Source organism: Syzygium oleosum, unplaced genomic scaffold (genome assembly GCF_021117445.2).
Source record: "Syzygium oleosum isolate NSW1041296 unplaced genomic scaffold, Sole_v2.1 Sole_v2.03, whole genome shotgun sequence".
Lineage (NCBI taxonomy): Eukaryota > Viridiplantae > Streptophyta > Magnoliopsida > Myrtales > Myrtaceae > Syzygium > Syzygium oleosum.
Window position 1 is genome coordinate 12,904,838 of NW_026607487.1, and position 21,146 is coordinate 12,925,983.

The 21,146-nt window shown below is 42.8% G+C and overlaps 2 protein-coding genes across 2 annotated transcripts; one reads left to right on the top strand and one right to left on the bottom strand.

Moving 5' to 3' along the window:
- The first annotated feature begins 11,229 nt into the window (after positions 1-11,229).
- LOC115665006 (vacuolar iron transporter 1-like) lies at positions 11,230-13,977 on the top strand. The gene is made up of 4 exons (XM_030586888.2): positions 11,230-11,522; positions 12,077-12,162; positions 12,420-12,534; positions 13,542-13,977. Exons 1-4 carry the CDS (start codon positions 11,275-11,277, stop codon positions 13,840-13,842), a joined length of 750 nt encoding a protein of 249 aa, XP_030442748.1. The 5' UTR covers positions 11,230-11,274; the 3' UTR covers positions 13,843-13,977.
- Positions 13,978-15,310: 1,333 nt separating this feature from the next.
- LOC115665007 (heat stress transcription factor A-8) lies at positions 15,311-19,419 on the bottom strand. Its single transcript, XM_030586889.2, has 2 exons — positions 19,143-19,419; positions 15,311-16,799 (listed from the first exon to the last, which is right to left on the bottom strand). Exons 1-2 carry the CDS (start codon positions 19,371-19,373, stop codon positions 15,828-15,830), a joined length of 1,203 nt encoding a protein of 400 aa, XP_030442749.1. The 5' UTR covers positions 19,374-19,419; the 3' UTR covers positions 15,311-15,827.
- Between the last annotated feature and the right edge of the window lie 1,727 nt (positions 19,420-21,146).

A 21,146-nucleotide genomic window follows, 5' to 3' on the forward strand; every position in this document is an offset into this window, starting at 1 on the left:
CATGCAGTTGAGAGCTTTAATCGAAAAGGAGACTAGTAAGAAGATCAAACATGTGCGGACTGACAATAGTATGGAGTTTTGCTCGGAGCTGTTAAACGAATTATGCATGAAGGAAGGCATAGGGAAACACCGCACTAATGCCAATGAACCACAACATGTTACATAATTGATGAGCAGAACATTACTAGAGACGGCCCATAAAATACTCTATAGTGCTGGTATGGCTAGGAGATTCCTGGCGGATGCGCTTAGTACGACGAGCTACCTGAAGAATAGATCCCCATCAACTGCGATTGGATGTCGGACTCCCGAAGAAGTGTGGTCAGGTAACGTTGCTGATTATTCTGTTCTTAGAATATTTGGTTGCCCATGTTATGTTCGAGTTAGTGATGGTAAGCTCGATGGAAGGGCAATGAAGTGCATGTTCGTAGGTTATGCACAAGGTGAGCGGGGCTATAAGTTGTGGTGCCCAGAGTTAAATTCACCTATTATCAGCAAAGAAGTTACATTTGACGAGTCTCCAGTACTTTTGACTAGGAGTGTTATTGGCAGTGTTCATACGGATTTAAACGGTGTTCAGCTTGAGGTGGAGTTGCAACCAGAAACTCCTGAGGTAGCGGGTACTAGCGAAGTAATCGACACAGATGGTGCTTGTAGCGAGGTGGAGCCTATAGAACCGACAGTTGCTGTAACTGCTGAACGTTTTTTTTTTGTCAGAACTGCTGAACTTGACAAGGTGCGTATTCGGTCTCCTCGTAGATATGGATGCAACGATGGTTTTGCTTTATCTTCGGTTAAGGAGATTGTATCGGAAAATCCTTGTGGAGCAGTTAAAGGTGCAGGTGGAGTTGGTGTTCTAATGAGATCCACGGCTATGGCGAAGTTCAAGCGAGGCTTGGACTTGAAAGACGTCTATGGCGGTTGAACCCATTAATGTCATGGGAGAGTAGTAGCGAAATTCGGATTTCTATCAAAGCAATTGTAACTTGGCTCAAACGTCGAGCCAAGGTAGAGATTGTTAAAAATATGTCTCGAGTTTGAGCACGTGAACGAAACCCGACCCGTGATGAATTAGTATTTGCGGACATCCAAATATAAGCCATGGAAATCTAGAGTTTGGTAAAAGTTTCGTTGCTCAAGGATTCCAAACAAAACAAGAAAAGGAAAGTCTAAGTAAGTCTTCTTCTTTGACTCGGTCAACATGGGTGCAAAATAAAAGATAACGATTATCTATCGAACTCGGGAAGAAATCAGCAGGATTGAGTCCAACGTTGGCCTAGAAGACTTTGACTGTGAAAGAGGAAATTGTGGACTTCTTGCCACGTGTGTCAGAGAAAGTTAGATTCGGAAAAGGAAATAAGTATATTTGCATGGAGTCCACATTGACCGTGGAACCTAAGCATAAATACGGGCCGTTCTGTTTTTGGCTGCACGGAGGTCTTGATGCGCTATTGTTGATGAAGAAGACTTCTTGAAGTGCTGTTGGCTTGCGAGTGCTTGGTATGCGAAGACGTGCAGAGGGAATTTGTGAATTACATCCATGAAGTTAGTATTGAAGCCGATTAAATTCTTATGGTAAGAGATTGAGATATTATTTCATGAGGAATTGTGGGGCTAAACACTGCGTGCGTTATTGGGTGTAATTGGGGCTTGGGAAACACTGTGAGTGTTTGAGTGACTCGAGTATAGTTGTAATCTCCATTGTATCGCTTGATCTATAGTGGAATTCTGTGCTGCTCTCCCCGTAGATGTAGGTCACTACGACCGAACCACGTAAATCTGGTATCCGATTTATTTTCTTGTTCTGTCAAATTTATTGTTCGATCACTTTGCTTCCGCAACATCGGATATGTGAATTTGTATCGATTTATCGGTACTCAGATGAGAAGGCGGGTGCCGGACACACGCCCCAAAGCTTCCCGGCGGACCAAATTGGATCGGTTGGTCCCCACCGTTAAGAAAGGACATCACCAAATTGAATGACCACCCGACATCGATTTAAGCTAAAAGAAAAGCAGAAGCGTCTAAAAAGGAATTTTAGTTAATTGGTCATGGAGTGGACTAGTCATGGCCACGGTTCAGGAACCGGCGGTTCTGGTTCGTGGCCATGTATGAACCGGAACCGAAACCGCAAGGGGGCGGTTCCGGTTCCGGTTCGGAACCGGCGTTTCTGGGCCGGTTCCGGTTCCGGCCGGTTCCGGTTCGAAGGGGGAGGAGGAGAAAATGGGAGGAGGCGCAGGGTAGCGAGGGGGAAGGAGGAGGGGGCGTCGGCGTCGGCGGTTGCGGCCATGGGCGGGGGCGACGGCGGCGATGGCGGCGGGGGTCAAATCTGGGAAGACGGGGGGCGGGCGAAGGAGAAAAGGGGAGGGGGAGGGCTTGTTGGAGGCGGAGCAGGTGACGAAACGGGCGCCCGGGGCTCGCCGCCCGGCCGAGGCGGCGGCATAGGACGGGCGTCGGACGGGGCGTGCTTCGGCGAAGCGCGGCGGAGGTGGGCCTCTGGAGCCGCATGCGACGTGGCGAGGCCAGAAGCGGGAGCCGAGGAGCCCGTGGATGGGAAGAGAAACGGAAGCCATGGCCGCCATGGCTACTCTCTCAGTTCCTTCATCACTTTCGCACGCGAAGCGAACTTGCAGTTGCAGAGTGAAATCTGTTTTTTCCGTGCATATAGTTCAGATCTGGGAAGAAGATGACTCAAGTTTTTTTTTTTTTGGAACAGGGCCCGGAACCGCCAGTTCCGGGCCGGTTCCAAAATTATTGGAACCGGAACCGGGCCCGTAGGCCAAGGGCCGGTTCCGGTTCCGAACCGTGGGCCCGGTCAACGGGCCGGTCCCGGGTTTGACCCGGACCGGTTCCAGGCCAAAACCAGCCCGTGGCCATGACTAGAGTGGACCGGCAACAAGCGAAAGTCATACAAAACGACAGAAGTAAGGCGAAGTGAGTGATCCCAGCAACCTTTCTAAAGGGAAAACAAAGTGAGGCCCGTCGCCATCGACCGCACACTTACTTTTACATTATCGTGGAATCTCCACATGAGTAAGCTGTCTTAATGTGCAACCGGACAACACACTTACCAACCTTCAAAAGGATTATTTAATGTCGTTTGATGGTTAATTTTGTTTTTTTTTGGGTAATTCATTGTAATCGGCAAATAATGGAGTCTGATCGATCAATCGGGAGTGGTAAGCAACAATCATGCGACGTGAGCATCGACAACTATTCAGTCATCGGCAACTACACGATATTAATCTCGATATCGACAAGCAGTTGAGAAATATCCAGCAAACATCATGATTCATCAACGAAATATCAAGGGATTAGCTATCTTAAATTTGACGAAGTGTTGGGGCATAAAAGAGAAGAACGTATGGACTAAGATGTCAAATGGAGGCAACAATACCGCATTAAGGTCGAGCATCCCAATGGCCTTAGAAGTTGTAACTTTTCGTAGATAATGATTACCAACTTACGAATAGCATCCCAAAAATCTTGGCGTGCAATTGTTTTGTAACTACATTTAGTGTGATAACCACTTGTCGCAATCATGGTTAGTGAGCCATGAATACCCAGGATTTCCATTGTAACAATATGATCATTACTACATACACAAGTTTCCAATGTGCTCAATAAATGCATTAATTTCTAGTCTTTTTATTTTCCAGTCTTTTCATTTCCAGCGCTTACTTTTGTCATCCGTGCATTTCATTTTTACCATTGACCATGCCAAACACTTTCCCATCCAAAATCGTTACAGGATCCATTTCGCTAAAAGCCGAGAACCATCTTTTTAGTGAAAGAATTTTTACTATTTGGGTAAACACTCATGTTGGTAAAACAACTTTTTGGCATACCGAGTAAATCCTTTGTGGATCTATATGAGGAATCGTAATGGTGAGAACAAGGAACCAAGAGGAGCTTGACAATCCCGCATGTGCAAATCCTTCACCGCACAACGCTAACGATAGGGTTGCACACTCTGAGTCTTCAGCCTCTCGGGCTGCTGAAGAAACCCAACGAGGAAATGCTGACGGTCCCAAGGCATCCCACAAATGAGCAAATGAGGGAAATGTCACCAAACCCTAGTGTGGTTTCAACCATACGATGGTTGTTCGAGGAGCAACAAAAGGACTTGCCAAACTACATTGTGAGGCATATGCCCGATATGATTAGACCAATGGTCATCAATGCGGTCAACTAGGGGCGAACATGGTTCAAGGGTAGAACTTGGAACCTGAGAACCTAACCGGTGGGAACCTGTAGGTTCCAAGTTCAAGGTATGCATAATAGGTTTTAGGTACCAAAAATTGGGGAATCTGTTTCGACGGATAGGTTTCAGGTTCTAGGTAGGTGAAACTTGGAACCTAGAACCTAAAACCTAAACAAGTTTTTTTGTGTTTTTTTTTTGTTTATGTCTTCACGTGATCCTACAGTGTTTTGTGGCGTTAGATGATGAGTGTATAATCTGGAATCACTAGTCTAAGCTTTCGTTTTATGACTTTTTAATGTTTCGTATTCTTCGTGTGTCTAAATATAAGTTGTGGTGAGTGGATCATAGTAGCAAGTGGTGGTCATTAAAGGTGTTGATTCACTGCAATTGTCAATTAATAATATAGGTGGAACTTGGGTAGACTCTGGTAGGTTCTAGGTTAAAAAAATGAGGAACCTATTCTCATAAGTAGGTTCTGGGTTCAAAGTGGAACCTGTATCGAACATGAAACCACTCACCTCTAGTATCGATTCACGGAATGACTTCTCATTTTGATTGTATTTATTTAAAGTGTAATGCCAGGAAAACTAGTCTTTTGTATTCTCTTTGATGAATAACAAGCTTATTAAGTATTATTGCGTTCATTTTCATTTTGTTTAACTAAAAATGAAATAAAATAAAATAAAATAAAAAGAACTTGCTAGACTCTGGAACCTACCCCTGTAGGTTCCAGGGTAGGTTCTAGATTCCGACGGGTAGGTTTCAGGTTCCAAAAAATGAGGAACTTGTACCCGAGGGTAGGTTACAGGTTATAGGTGTAACCTGTAAGGAATCTGGAACCGCTCACCCTTACGGTCGAAGATGCCGTTTCTAGGCTAGGACCATCCAACTAACCATTTTCACTTGAAGGAAGTCTAGTGGTTCCAGGGTATGTCCCTTTGACTCGTTGTCAATTTAATAATGTTAAAATTTTAGGCAAAGTAAATTCACCTCATGTAAGAATTTTATAAAGGCCTGAAACTTCTAACCATGGTCAATATAATGCAAATTTGGTTGATCTATTTAATGGAAATAACCAAATTAATCCTGGTCTGATTAATCCAAACGATTAGAACAATTTGGCAAATCAAAATGTTCCACGTAATGGACCTTTGCCAGATGTAGAAAATATTACAACTATGGGGCCGATACAAAATGCTGATAACATAAGGTCATTCAGTGTAGCCATACCACCAAATCTAGGACATATGCCCTATAGGCCAAATTTGTCGATAATATAGATAATCAGCCCTAGCCACCGTCTAGGGTAGGAAGGCCAATTTCATCGACCATGGGTTTGACCAAGTGGCTGAAGTTGTTTTACAACAACTAGGAGCTAATAGAGGGGTTGTAAGACCTGAAACCATATCCTGAATGGGTAAATGATCAACCCTTTCCAAGAGGGTTTAAAATACCTGACTTCACCATATTCACTAGCGAGGACGATCAACCAACTGTCAAGCATATTCGCTGATTTGTGGCTCAATGTGACGAAAGAGGAACAAATAAATTTTTAAATTTAGGTTATTTCTTTTGTCTTTATCAAAAACTGCCTTCACGTGGTATACTAATTTGCCACCTTATTTGATGTATAAATGAGAAGAAATGGAAAGGCAATTCCATTCCCAGTTTTATAGAACGATACCTGAAGTAATAGTGGCTGATTTAGCCAAACTATATCAATATAACAACGAATCGGTAGATTGATTAATTTATCGATTTAAAAAGTCGAGAGATGGATGCCTCACTTCACTTTCAGGAAAATAAATTTACGGACTTGGCTTTCAATGGGTTAAAATTCAATTTAAGGGAAAGATTTGAAGGTCATGCTTTCACCGACGTGTTTCAATTGACTGCAGGGGTGTCTAAATAGGAACATTTATTAAAAGAAAAAAGATAAAAGGTCACATACAGATTTTCAACGGAATGTGGCTTTTATTGAGAATTATGAGTCCGAAAACAAATCCGATCAAGATGAGAATATGGAAATAGCCACGGATAAGATGATGCTCGACAAACCATATGTCTGTCAAGCCTTAAAATCGGCCAAGGTAAAGGCACCTATCGTGGCTAGCGCTAAAGACAATCAGATATACTCGTTTGACATTACTAAGTTGGATGAGATATTTGATTTACTCTTGAAAGATAGTCCGATAAAATTAGAGGAAGGCAAAACTTTCTCGAGTAAAGAAGATATAGCAAACAAAAGATATTACAAGTGGCACCAATAAGGATATATATAATACTGATCATTATTACTATAGTCACCATAATCACAACATTGTTCTGCTGGCACACTCGGCAAATGAGCTTCTGGAGACTGGACTTGAAGAGTTAAATTAACATTGGCCGCGTTAGCCTCTCTGGGAGGATTTGGCTCGTCATCGATGTTTGATATTTTATGGGCCGGCCTCAAGTCCGTTGTTGGTATTGACGATGTCGATGTTTTCATATTCAAGATGAGGTATGTTTTGCGCCTTGCCATGCCTCATCATCCTATCAGACACCCAGTATACTTTGGAAGAAAATCTGGAAATTGAACTCTCTCCAAACGCTATGCCCGCAAGAGAGAATCTCGTCAACAAAAAAATCTTACCTGACCCCATGTGCCCTCTATGTCGCCGAGCTCCGGAAACAACAGAGCACATCTTCCTCCTTTGAGCAGAACATTACCAGAATTAATAAATGGATCTTGCAACAGCTCTGAATGAAGCACAGACCTACCTTCAAATGCGGAACTCGCCAGTGTACTTTGGGTTATTTGGGAAGCACAAAATGCCCACGCTTTGAATACGGACCATCGGTGAGGAAAGGAAAACAGAATTATGTCAAAATGTATGATCAAGTCTTAGATCTATGTTGGAAAGTGCCATTTAAGGCTACCATTTAAACGACTTTCGAAAATGTCACGTAGATAATTTCCGGCATTGAATCAATTGAAGGACTTGAACGAGCCGATCGGAAGGTTTAGGACGTAATTTGTATATAACATTTAAGACTTCCGCAACAAATTTTCTTTCCCCAATTTGTAATTGCTAGTACTTCAAGTTTGAAGCTTGCAAAGGAACGAGCGCTTCTTTCAAGTACCATAACTACTTATTTTTGTTTAATTGCAGGCATTGGGCTTCGGACTTGGGTTGCAATGTGGTGGTCAATGGGCATTGTGTGGCTTTTGCTTCTTTCAAACTTTGTTAACCGAGTTGCGTGTTTTGGGCCACAATCCTAATCGTTACGATCCGATTTGACGTGGATAATTTGTTTAGTTATTAGTATATAATCTTATGTACTTAGAAAACAAATCGTCTCATCTTGCGATGCATAGAAAATCAGCACGACAGTATCGAACCATTGAACTTTACGTTCGGATGAGACGAGTGGTTGCCACACGCTTGGTCGAAAATGCGAGTGAGACAAACCAAACCGCCTCGACAATCTTTATATTATTCCGCTGATCCCAGTGATGTCAGGAAATTTAATGAAACGACAAAAATCCAATTAGAACCCTTGCTGTAATATAATATTGGGAAAATTTCAATTAAGGACCCAAGTGGGGTCAAATTCTCAAAAGATGGCTCATAGTGAATATAGTATCAAATAAGGGCCTGAAGTGCCCAATCAGTCTCAAATAAGGACCCGAAGTGCTCAAAAAGTCTCAAATAAGGGCCTGGGTCGCCGGCCGGCGAGAATGTTACTATTTCGGCACTGGAATAGTAACTTTTTATTTTTTTATTATTTTTTCCTTTTCTGTTTTTTTTCTTTTCCTTTTCTTTTTTTTTTCTTCTCTTCCTCCGCCGGCCATAGCCGGGGCCGGCGGAGGTCGCCGGCCTCAGGCGAGGCCGCCCTCGCCGGCGTCGGGCGAGGGCCGCCCTCGCCTGTGCTGGGCGAGGTCGGCCTCGCCCAGATCTGGCGAGGACTCGGCCCCGCCGGCCGGCCGGCAAGGCTCGACCTCGCCGACCTTGGGCAAGGCCGGTCTCGCACGCAACGGCAAGGCCGGCCTCGCCCGACGCCGGCGAGGTCGAGCCTCGCCGGATCCGGCGAGGCTCGACCTCGCCGGCGTCGGGCGAGGCCGGTCTCGCTGCAAGGGCAAGGCCGAGCCTTGCCGGATCTGGCAGGGGGCCGAGCCCTCGCCGGCGTCGGGCGAGGGCCGCCTGGCTTTGGGGCGGGCGAGGTCGGCCTCGCCCGGCGGCCGACGGGGCCGAGCCCTCGCCCGGATCCGGCGAGGCTCGACCTCGCCCGGCCTACAGCGAGGCCGACCTCGCCCGGCCCCGGCCGGGCGGCCCTCGCCCGACGCCCGGCGAGGGCGGCCTCGCCTGAGGCCGGCGACCTCCGCCGGCCCCGGCTATGGCCGGCGGAGGAAGAGAAGAAAAAAAAAAGAAAAGGAAAAGAAAAAAAAATAGAAAAGGAAAAAATAATAAAAATTTTACTGTTCCGGTGCCGAAACAGTAACATTCTCGCCGGCCGGTGGGTATTTTGGCCGGCCGGCGACCCAGGGCCTTATTTGAGACTTTTTGAGCACTTCGGGTCCTTATTTGAGACTGATTGGGCACTTCAGGCCCTTATTTGACACTATGTTCACTTTGGGCCCTCTTTTGAGAATTTGACCCCACTTGGGGTCCTTAATTGAAATTTTCCCTATAATATTTCGCAGCATCTTCTGGCCAAGAATCAATTTGTCAAAATAATAAATTGTTGATTACATGGATCTGACGTAATTTTGAGATGATTATAACACAATTTACGTGGCTTTAAATATTCATTGTTGGGAAGTCTTGGGGTGTTCAACACTAAACAGAAAGGTGACCGTGTTAACGAGCAAGTAATAACAACGGATGTCAACAAATTTTGGAAATTGAGCAGCAACTTATTTGATTCAAATAGTAATATTTATGCATCGAAAGCATAATTAATGAGTGTTGTGGGAATGTGGCCTTGTTGGTAAAGGGAATGGGGGTGGGGACGTTAGTATCACAGGTGCGGGATTTGACTCCTACACTTTGCAAGAGGTAGAGCAAAAGTCAGAAAGTGAGCAAAGTTAGAGATAGGAAAAATTGGTCAAATTGAAAAGTTTATGATTGAATTGGCACAAGTGGAATAAGTTTAGGACTTATTTGGTAATTTCCCTTATTATTGTGAACCTACCCCTTCACTCCCCACCCAAAAACACTCCTATTTCTAGTTTCTTTATAAACCAACTTTTAACACCACAATAATCCATCCTTTCCATTATAATTGAAAAGGAAAAAGCCACCAAAAATCATAAATTATACCCACTATGACATCCCAAACTTGTATCTATGTGACACAATTACCCTCCATTAAAGTTATGTCAAAGAGAACTATTAAAAATCTGCCTACAATGATGTTATAAAGCAAACAGTATTGACATGGTGCCCACATGGCATAAGTGATATAAAACAACATTATTTTGGCTAAAAAATCATATAACGGAACCTTAACGGAGGGTAAATGTGTCACAAGGTACAAGTTTGGAGTTTTTATGTTACAAGAAAAAGTTTAGGGTAAATGTGGCACAATGGGCATAGTTTGAGATTTTTGATATCACAAAAAAAAAGTTTAAGGTATATGGGTCACGGTGAGTATAGTTTAGAGTTTTTTTTGTGGCTTTTTCCCTAATTGAAAATATATTTATTAAGGGAAAAATGCGTCTTGATTTAGTAAACTCCGTATTCATGACCCATGTATCTCATTAATGGTACGACTCAAATGAAATGCGAGTCAAAACTTTGTCTGCGTTTGATAGTCATGATAAAATTTAGGATATCCTATATTTGGTATCTACCCAAGACAAGATAAAGTTGGATATAATAGAGATATAACCCGAATAATATTATCCCATGGGGATGTGTGATAAAGATGAATATGATTTTTAATATTCATAATAGAAAAGTTATTTTTCTTGGATAATAAACTTCTTTAATTAATAAAATAAAATAATATTTGAATTCTAATATAAAAATTCAAAATAACAAAAAAATAACAACAATTTCATTTTTGTTTATTCCTATTTTTATTTATATATTCAACTTTCTTTCTATCTTATAATATAAATTCAATATATATAATATATGTATAGTATTTATATCTATTACATATTTTAGGTATGTGAGTATAGTTTACTATTTAATAAATTTTTATTAGAGAATGATGGAAGGGGAAAAAATAAATAAAAAAAGAAAAGAATTAAAAAAAAAGAGGGAAAAGTAATAACAAAATAAGCAAATAAAAGTGAAGTAGGCAAGAGTATTGTGAGAGATTCTTACCATCTTCGTTTGTGCAATTTTTAGGTTCATTTACACTGATATGCTGTTCGTACCAAACAATGGACAAGATAGAATGTGAAAATATCAAACTTTATTATTACGATTTACTAAACGTTAGATAGGATATAACAAAATCTCACGAGTCCTTTCCTGACTAGAAATCTAGACGACCAAACGTAGTGCAGAGTCTAATCGAACTTGCAGACGTGGAATAAGTTGCAAGTGCCCTCGGTAATACGAGGAATCAAATCTTCACATGTGTTTGATTGTCAATTTAAATTCCTAAATTTCACATCAAGGATGATATTAGATGATGAGGTCTGACTCCTGAAATGGTATTCGATCATGAGATCACACTTTCTCAATATAATTTGGTAGAGTTTTCATAATTGGTAAAAATATTATAGAGTTACCCATACTCAAATTCTCGACCCCTCTGTACATTCTCAATATAATTGGCTAAAGTTTCCATAATTGGTAAAAATATTATAGATTTAGCCATACTCAAATTCTCGACCCTTCTATACACAAACAAAGCAGAGATCACACATTCTCAATATAATTTGGTAGAGTTTACATAACTGGTAAAAATATTATAGAGTTACCCATACTCATATTCTCGATCTTCTATACATTAACAAAATGGAGAGACATCTCTTCATTCCTCCTTCCTGTCGCTTCCTCTCTCTCTCTCTCTCTCTCTCTCTCTCTCTCTCTCTCTCTCGCCGACTCAAACACACCCATATTTCAATGGCGGACGGGAACGAGAACGGGAACAAGCAGGAGCCGGAGAAGCGGAGTCTCCTAAACCAGCACACGGAGTCCCACTTCACCTCCGGTGAGATCGTCCGCGACATCATCATTGGCGTCTCCGACGGCCTGACCGTCCCCTTCGCCCTCGCGGCCGGCCTCTCCGGCGCCAACGCCCCCTCCTCCATCGTCCTCACCGCCGGCGTCGCCGAGGTCGTTGCTGGCGCCATCTCCATGGGCCTCGGCGGGTACGTCTACTATGACTCTCCTGCATAAGTGTTCGCCATGTGTGTATGGTGGCGGTATGGTTTGGTGGTGTTGTTTTGTAGTTTATTTTCGTCATATAATCATCTCCAGCAGATTACAGGAGATTTTATATACCATCAGACATCACTTTTGAAGTGCAGATGTGAAACTCAAATGCTGTGTGTTCGCGGACTGTTAAACATCATTCTGCCTTAGAAACAAGGTGACAGTTTTGCAGTCAACCTTTTCCTTAGCAAGATGAGATTCTCTCACGATCATTCTTGTACTCATTTCCATTTCATGTTGTTTTAGGGACTCGTGAAACATGATGTAATGCAGAGAACCATAGCAAATTTTCCTTATTTTCATTGAGCTTGTAGCACGTAAAAGCTACTATAGTACCATTGACCCACTTAGATTACAGTCATCATCAGGTTGTGATAGATTTGGTTGACGTGCATCCGGTACAAGCGAAAGAATAGAAATTGGTTGATTTTCTGAGTTTGCAAAGTCTGCGATTTAAAGCTGATGGGACTGTGAAATTGGTGTATGTCAGGTATCTTGCAGCTAAAAGTGAGGCAGACCACTACACGAGGGAACTCAAAAGGGAGCAGGAAGAGATCATCAGTGTTCCTGATGCTGGTACTCTCCCTTCTCATCACCCATTTACTTTTTTTTTTAACTTTCCTTTCTAATATATGAGCATTTTTTTAAAAATATTTGAATACAACCCGCTCATTTAAATACTCGGTCACGACTTAATCATAGTTTATTTTAATCCAAACATTCCTATTTAGCAAATAATGGTCTTTCTCGATTGGAGTCAATCTTGGATTCATTATGTAAAGTATATAGAAAGAGTGAGAGTGAGATCATTTTCTTTTTTTTGGGTCGTGCAGAAGCGGCTGAGGTGGCAGAGATATTGGCGCAATACGGATTAGAGCCGAATGAATACAGGCCGGTTGTGAATGCGCTGAGGAAGAGGCCCCAAGCCTGGCTCGAGTTCATGATGAAGTAAGTGATGGTCTTTCTAATCACGAACTCTTTTTATTTTATATGCCCCCCTAGATTTGATTTGACCAAATTTACTGATTCAACTGAGGACCCAATGGTGTTTCCCATTAGTCTGGTTAAAAGTAGGAGTCGGGCAAAATCAAAAACTTTGCAGAAACCTTTACAGAATCAAGTAGAAGACATTCAATAGTACAACTATCCTAATCAACTTTGGAGAAAGCGAGAGAGAGAGAGGATTCGCAGACCTTTCCATCTGACAAGTGATAGTGCTTAATCCTTGAGAAAAAGTATGTTCTGCAAGCTGCGATATGTTTCTGAGCATCCTCGCTTAAAGCATTGAGGCAGAACGGGACTTTGCTTCTGTTTCGCCTGCTGCTTTGGGAAGAACCAAAGCATGACAACACTTTTTTTCTTAATATGTTCACGCACAAAATGCTGTTACAGAACAAAACAAGAACAAAAGTTGAACAAGCAGTGCTCTTTAACTCTTCACAGAAAATGTCAAGGGCATGTGGCTTTGGGCCAGAACACGGGCAAAAACCCTAGAATGGCCGCTATTGACACGTGCTTCTTGATGGCGACACCACCACCTCTCTCTTATTTCTTTTAGTTTTGTATCTTTTCAGTCTGGCACACACCTGTTTCTCGTCCAAGTTGCTCGAGCAAACAGATAGTGAGTGAAAACATTTAGGAAACTATAGAGTGGCATATTATATGACACATATGAAGATAGCTCCCGCTTCTTGGATCCTCTTTTTTCAGTAAAGTCTTGCTTTTATGTTCAATAGTTGTTTTCTATTATGCAGTATGATTGCCAATTGCTGTCATTCTAATCTTTCCAAGAATTTATCGTTGTCCATGTGCCTAGGGCCTAAAAAACTAGCGACGTGACGATAAGTTTGCACCAAGCAATGGTGGTGTCTATCAACACCACGTCTATTTTGATTACGTATCTATTGGCTTTCCCTTCATTATTGTGCCAAAAAATGAAAGTGTTGTGAATGCAGGTTTGAGCTGGGATTGGAAAAGCCAGACCCAAGAAGAGCATTACAGAGTGCGCTCACGATTGCAGTAGCTTACGTATTGGGTGGATTGGTGCCTCTTGTTCCTTACATGTTCATCCCAAGAGCCACAGACGCTATGGCCTTATCTGTTGTCCTCACTCTCATTGCTCTGCTCATCTTCGGCTATGTCAAGGGCCATTTTACTGGTAGCAAGCCCTTCCAAAGTGCTCTGCAAACCACATTCATCGGCGCCATTGCCTCCGCGGCCGCTTTTGGCATGGCCAAGGCTGTTCAGGCAAAATAAGTAGGGGTGTTTCGTGTTTGGCCCACATAAGATCCTGCTTCGTGTAATAAGACTCGGTATCTTTGTACCTTTTCTGGATCTGGTGGAACTTGATTGTCTCTTTCTTGAACTCCTGAATATGGTCTTGGTGCATCGTCATTGATCGGCTAGGCATTTTACGGCATGAGCATATTTCTGTCGGCCTTTTCGTATCAAGTTACGTATCCTCGGCTTGCATTTGTGTCGTGTAGAAATGAGATGAAATGAAGTGCAGCTAGAAGGAAATGGAACATGAGGAAAGCAATGAGCACTCTCACGCCTATGCTTGGTACTGACTATGATATGGCGATAGTAGTCAATTTGTGTCCCCTTTTAAGACAAAAAATGACCAAAGCAGAGAAACTTAAGCTTGGAGTTAATAGAGCTCCCTCTCAGATGGGGGTAAAATCAACTGGATATTCCCTCAAAATTTGGTAGTAAAGAGAGGAGGAGAGCAAATTACAATGACAAGCCATTAGCATTCCCTCGTACATGAGAATACAATATTGGGAAATATTAGAAGTGTCAAAATAGGTTGAAAACCCATTTATTATCCCATATATTGGGTCATATATGGGTTAGCTAAATTTTGCTAAATATGTTGATATGGGTTTGAGTAATAAAGTCAAATAAAATGTAGGTTTTTAATGGGTCTAAAGCCCAACCCACCTGCTGTCCTTCTTCACTTGTCTTCAGGTTTAGGTTGGGTGTTTTGGGGTGGGGCAACTTTTTTTTTTTTTAGTTTTATCTTCTACTTATGATCTTCTCTTTTTCAAAATTGAAAAGTAGTAAAGGTTTACTATCTTTCAACCTTTAGAAGACCATGAAAATTAGTATATGATTTTACACGTAAATATTTATTGACTTCTTGATTTTAAGAGATGTCGGTTACTTCATTGTGAAAATTGACAAATTTACAATAAAGAAAATAACACAAACAAGTCGAAAATCTTATTTAGAACCTTATAAAACTACTTATAAAAGTTCTAGTTTTTAAATATGTATTCTAGTAACGAGAGATGAATTGGATATAGGTAGAACACGGATTAGGTTTGGTATGGATCATTGAATTTGCATTGCGTATAAATGGATCAAACATGTTAAATAAATCGATTTCGAACGGACCATTTTTGACTCGATCCAAACCCTAACCCACCATTTGACGGCCTAAGGAATACACATGATCTTCAATTATGATAATCCGTTAAGTGGAACTGACGCAAGATCATGTAGAATCATGATAGGACGTGCAATTTGCTGTGCTCGCATTGTGGTGATCATTCCATATAAACTCAGAACAATCATCATCAGAGCAGATGTAAAACAAGCAAAGAAGTGGACAGTGTGCGTTGAAGTTGGATTTGTTAGGCTAATGGGCTATAATGATGTCATACTTTATAGCCATTTCAAACTCCTGCAACAATGTTGAGAGGAATTGCAATGTACAAAATACTAATAAACCACCGAAAAGGTGGCGTCCATCTGTATTGTGATTCTCTGCAAGTAATTTACAATGTCATTTGAGAAGGTACATAAACATTTTGTGGTTAACCCCACAGGCTGCAAGAAAAAGATCATGTCGAGTTGCCCACCCATATGAACTCTGTCAACAACCAACATGAATGTAACCATCAACAAAGGAACTTCAACGGGAAAATTTCCTGTGTCATATCCAGGATAGAAAACACGGTACCATGACTTTTTTTTTTAATTCAATCAGATTATGTAGTCTCCACTCCGCATTGCAATCGTGGTTAACTGCACTAGCTTCCCAGCATTGCGTGCATTGCCGTGTCTGATTGCTTAAAAGTCGGCAGTTAGAAATTAACTTACATCTTTGCAGGAAAGCTCCATCCAGTGGCAGAGATAGGAGGATGCATTTCCAAGATATGTTATAGCATGCAGAAGAAACCAGAGTAGCCCCTAAAACACTGAAGCTGCAGCTACCCTTCCAAAAGCCAAATGCTCTATGTTGCCTGAAGATTGAGACCGGACTCCGAAGCCAAATATTCCATTTGCTCCGCTAGAAAATCAACATTTGGAGTGTCCTCCCAATCATCTCCATCAACTTCTGACTCAGTCTCAGCTTCCTGAGGGTTCCCCATCTGTCTTATCAAAGCTTCAAAATCATGAGAGACTGAGCTTGCTCCAGGAAATGCTGATTCTGTCTCCATGCCCAAATAATTGGGCCCTTCCTTGTCTTGCCTAATCTCTCCAGCGCTCTCAATAAAAGGACAAGCTAAAAGAAGTTTTTCCCATGCACCATCATCAGGAGAGTCAGGAAATATAAACGGAGTATCCAAAGAGAATTTTTCATTCATAAGAATCGACATAAGATCGTTGTTCATTAAAACATCTCTTGTCCCATCAAAAGAAGGGCCAGATTTTGGTGTTTCCCCCAAATCTGATAATGGGGATAATTCAGGGTTTGTTTTTCCATCAGTTAAAGGCTGGTACTTCACTATTGTTCCCTCAGAAATCAACGTTCCATTTTCTGCTCCTTGTTGTTCTAGCATGTTACCCATTTCGGTCACACGACAGTGCTTTTCTTTTGGCTGGAGCAGCTGAACCAAGAACCCTGGGTTTTGCATCGCCATTACTAAGAATGACAACATCTGCTGCTGATTATTTTCCATTCCCTGAATACGGTCTCTCAAGAGGACCAACTTATTCTCTGAAGTTTCCTGGAGCTGTCTAAGTTTACCTAACTCCAGCGAAAGGGCTTTCTTATCAATCTTCAAATTTTCAACTTCTTTCCAAAGCCCATCTTTTTTTATTTTATCAACTTCAACGGAATTATCCTGCTTCTGCAATGATATCTTCTGATCCACAACATGAACATTCTTCCTCCTGCGTATATTCTTCAACAAATGCTTTTGACCTTTGACGAATTGATCATTTGCAAATTCCCAACGATCTGAATCAACTTTTCTGAAACCCTGGTAGAGATTCAGGACAAAGCCATTAATATCGACTAATAAAAGTTGAAGAAAAGACCCATAATCATTCGCATGCAGTTGCTTATAAGTACGAAGGCAGTTAATAAGCTCTCTCCTCATATGTATTACTTGTATTAGCCTTGTTTAAAATACGACCACAAGTATAATTGTAACTAATCGCAGCAGTTAGGACATCAACACCATGAGAAACAAAATTAGCATCCAGAAGTATACTTGTCGATTCTTTAGACATTGAAGTGGCAAATAATCTGCTCTTGTTGCTGATTTTCATGTTTCTCCATAAGACAGACTCTAGTTACCAAATGTTTGGTAAAATCCATGCAACATCACTCTGTTAAATATCAATACAACTACTATAATGACTACATGAGAACAGAAAGGTGTCGGTTATCAGAGGCTTAAAAACCCAGGAGTGAAGTAGGGGCAAACGCTTTGGCCGAAAAAAAAGAGCAGGGGTAGTCTCAACATAAAGCAATTAACAAAGAACACATTGGATGTTTACAACACAAGTAACTATAAAAGTAATAAGCAGTACGATGTAACCCTCCAAGAATGGCATCAAGCGAAAATGGTAGAAAACATATAGTGTCAAATGGCATCAACTCTGACAAGAAAAAAAAAATGGCATCAAGTAACTATAAAAGTAACTATAATCAGTACGATGTAATCCTCCAAGAATGGCAGTCAAATGGCATCGACTCTGACAAGAAAAAAAAAATGGCATCAAGTAACTATAAAAGTAACTATAATCAGTACGATGTAATCCTCCAAGAATGGCATCAAGCGAAAATGGTAGAAAACATATAGCGTCAATAGCAGAATAGACAATCTAAATTAGACAAAAGAAAGCTACTTGATAAACCTGATTAATTTGTTGAAATACATAAAAGAAAAGGAAAACAACAAAGTACCAATCTTTCCGGGACCTTGGGATTTGGATTGCAGTCATCTTCAAGTTCGAAATCACTATGAAGTGGCTGAATCCTCAGCTAATTCTATGGCATTCCCTACTTATCAGAACCAGCTAAAGTCGGATTGGATATCTTTTTCTAAGGAATTTTGCATTGAAGAAAAGCAACTAGTCATAAGATGATTTCCTCTCTTATGCAGAAATTAATTTCTTCATGCTAAAGAGGCAAGACAACCCATAGCAGAGCAAGACTAGGGTTGGTAGTATCTAATCTACACCTTGGTCTACCATCCACTTCGCTATGGAAGAGTCTAAACAAAGTTCCAAGTCATAAAACTTAAAGACTTTAGTTAGATACATCTACTAATGCCTGCCGTACTTCTATGATTTCGTCACTTATTTCCACAGGAAAAGAGCTAAAAAGTTGTTAGAGCACCAAAATAGCAAAGATATAGCAGAAAAACAGAGACAACGATGTTAATGTTCCACAAGAATAATCAAGTCGATTGAAGCCGGAGCGAGCCACATACATATAGGCAACTAGAAAAATGTGATCTTTGCAGATCTCAGCTTTTGCGTGATTGACATCAAAGAAGATGATTATCAAAAGAGTAGCACAACAGTGGAGGGGCAGATCCAGTTGACTCCTGACTCCATGGGTAAATCCAATTAGTCTATAAGCTACTTTCTTTATGAAAGGAAAGTGAAAATAGTCATGTCTCATTCATAGCACCTTTCTAGTCCATTTGACACAGATATTTAAGGTATGACCTCGTCGGCAAAAGCAGGGTCGAAGGTGGGTTTTCATTCAACATCAGTATCGATATCTGTAAGAAACTTGTGTCTGTCCGCTCCTAACAAGATATGCATATGCCGCGCATCAGCTCAACCGAGAATTATCAGCAAACTTTAACCGAAGAAAAATCTTCCAAGTTACACAATTGAATTATCAGGCAAAAAACTATGGCTATTCTCATTGTTAGCTCTAATGAGTACCGCATCACAAATTCTCAATCGAGCCATTGTTGCTTTGCTGCTTCGCGCATAAGCAAAAGCAACCACCGATCTGATTTCCCATCGCAGCAACAAAACCACTCATAAAAATGCACTCTTTAGGGTTTACACTGTGCAATGTCAGCTTCAACGCACCCAACCATGAATCTACACCCAAAATTTATAATTCCCAAGCAGCAAACGCTGTCTATCGAATCGCTCCAGCCAACACAACCCGTCACCAGACATCGAAACCGAGAACAAACGCAACCAAGAGAACACACAAAACGATTCCACGAGCAGTCAAAAGCCCCACTTCCACACGAACAACGAACCCCAAAAAACAAGGAGCCACAGAATCGACGAGCAAAGAAGCGAAAACGAGGAGGAGAAGGGGTTTAGGTCAAACAGCGACGCACGTAGATGTTGAGCTGACGCATGAAGCTGGAGAAGTTGGAGTGCTTGAAGTAGTGGGGGAGCAATTGGAGGGTGAACTGAGTGATGTCCCAGATGACGAAGGTGTCGCCGGCGCTCCCCCACGAGATGATGGGGTCGGCCGCCTCGTCCTCGACCATCTCGTAGCACTTGCTGAGGAAGGGAGCCAGCGGGGCCCCTCGGTCGCCGCCGCCGCCGCCGCCCGGCTTCACCATGTCGCCGCGCCGCCGGAGAGAATCGGGAACCGCCGGGATGCGGGCGGGGGGAGGGTGTGTGGGGTGTGGGGGGGGTGGGGGGGAAGGATTCAGAGAGGGAACAGCGGCAGCGACGGCACGGGAATTCCCTGTTTTTTGATTCTTGTCTTGTCCGCGAGTTCTTTGTGTCGCTCGGTCTGGGGTTTGATTAACGTTGGGATGGGAGGAGATATTTTGGGACAAATACAGTATCCAATAACGTGCAAGTCTACCACGTGCGGGCCTTTGTGCTCCGTTTCGGAGAACGACGGGATGAATGTACGAGGGAGAGGAGTCGAGAAGTGCGGAATTGAGGGAAGTGCATTTTGGCTTTCTTTTTTTTTTTTTTGAGAAAAAACCACCAAAAATCTCAAACTTTGTCATCTGTGACACATTTACCCCGAACTTTTTTTTGTGACACCAAAAATCCCGAACTTTGCTTTTTGTGACACATTTACCCAAATGTATTTAGTCCATGGGCATTTTCGTCTTTTTTGCTTTTTCTTTTGTTTTTTTTTTTTTTTTTCCTTCCGTGAGGGGCCTCGCCGGATCCAGCGAGGCCCCCTCGCCGGCGTCCGGCGAGGGGGCCTCGCCGGATCAGCGAGGGCCGCCCTCGCTCGACGCCGGCGAGGCCGCCCTCGCTCGGCGCCGGCGAGGCCGCCTCGCTCGGACGCCGGCGAGGCCGCCCTCGCTCGACGCCGGCGAGGGCCGCCTCGCTCGCGCCGGCGAGGGCCGCCCTCGCCGGCGATGTTCGCCCTCGCACGGGCGAGCGAGGGCGGCCCTCGCCGACTCGAGGTGAGGTCGACCCTCGCCGGCGTCGGGCTAGGGTCGACCTCGCTGAGTCGGGCGAGGCCGCCCTCGCTCGCCCGGGCGAGGGCGGACCTCGCCTAACGCCCGATCTGGCGAGGTCGACCCTCGCGGCGCCGAGCGAGGGCGGACCTCGCCGCAGCCGGCGAGGGTCGCCTCCGCGGCGAGCGAGGGCGGCCCTCGCCCAGGGCTTAGGCGGAGGTCGACCCTCGCCCGACGCCGGCGAGGGTCGACCTCGCTGAGTCGGGCGAGGGCCGCCCTCGCCGGATCTGGCGAGCCGCCGCTCGCTCGACGCCGGCGAGGGCCCCCCTCGCCGGATCCGGCAATGGGCAGCCCTCGCCCGACGCTGGCGAGGCCCCCCCTCACCGGAAAGGAAAAAAAAAGAAAAAGCAAAAAAGACGAAAATGCCCATGGACTAAATACATTGGGGTAAATGTGTCACAAAAAGCAAATTTCGGGGTTTTTTGTGTCACAAAAAAAAGTTTGGGGTAAATGTGTCACAGATGGCAAAGTTTGGGGTTTTTGGTGGTTTTTGCCCTTTTTTTATGGTTAATATCACGAAAAGTTCCAAGCTGGTATATCTGTGAAAATTTTATTTTGAACTATTTTTTTTATTACCAAAAATCCCAAACTGGTACATCTGTGATAATTCTATCCTAAACTAATTTTTTGACCACCAAAAATCCCAAACTTGTACACTTGTGATAATTTTACCCCGAACTAATTTTTTGACCACTAAAAACTCCAAACTAGTACATTTGTAATAAATTTACCCTCCGTTAGTGTCCGTTAAATTGGATTAATATCACGAAAAATCACAAATTGATAAACTTGTGATAAATAGAAGGGTAAAACCCCAAATTGGTACACCTGTTAACCACGTGTCATTAAACTTAGCAATTTGATAATAAAATTTAACGGAAATTAACGGATGGTAAATTTGTCATA

What these genes read in the sequence shown, in the direction of transcription:
- LOC115665006 (XM_030586888.2), top strand. Translation starts at nt 11,275, where the DNA reads ATGGCGGACGGGAACGAGAACGGGAACAAGCAGGAGCCGGAGAAGCGG. An exon ending in ATCTCCATGGGCCTCGGCGG is followed by an intron (nt 11,523 to 12,076) that starts GTACGTCTACTA and finishes GGTGTATGTCAG; the next exon opens with GTATCTTGCAGCTAAAAGTG. An exon ending in CATCAGTGTTCCTGATGCTG is followed by an intron (nt 12,163 to 12,419) that starts GTACTCTCCCTT and finishes TGGGTCGTGCAG; the next exon opens with AAGCGGCTGAGGTGGCAGAG.
- LOC115665007 (XM_030586889.2), bottom strand. Translation starts at nt 19,373, where the DNA reads ATGGTGAAGCCGGGCGGCGGCGGCGGCGGCGACCGAGGGGCCCCGCTG. An exon ending in TGCGTCAGCTCAACATCTAC is followed by an intron (nt 16,800 to 19,142) that starts GTGCGTCGCTGT and finishes AATCTCTACCAG; the next exon opens with GGTTTCAGAAAAGTTGATTC.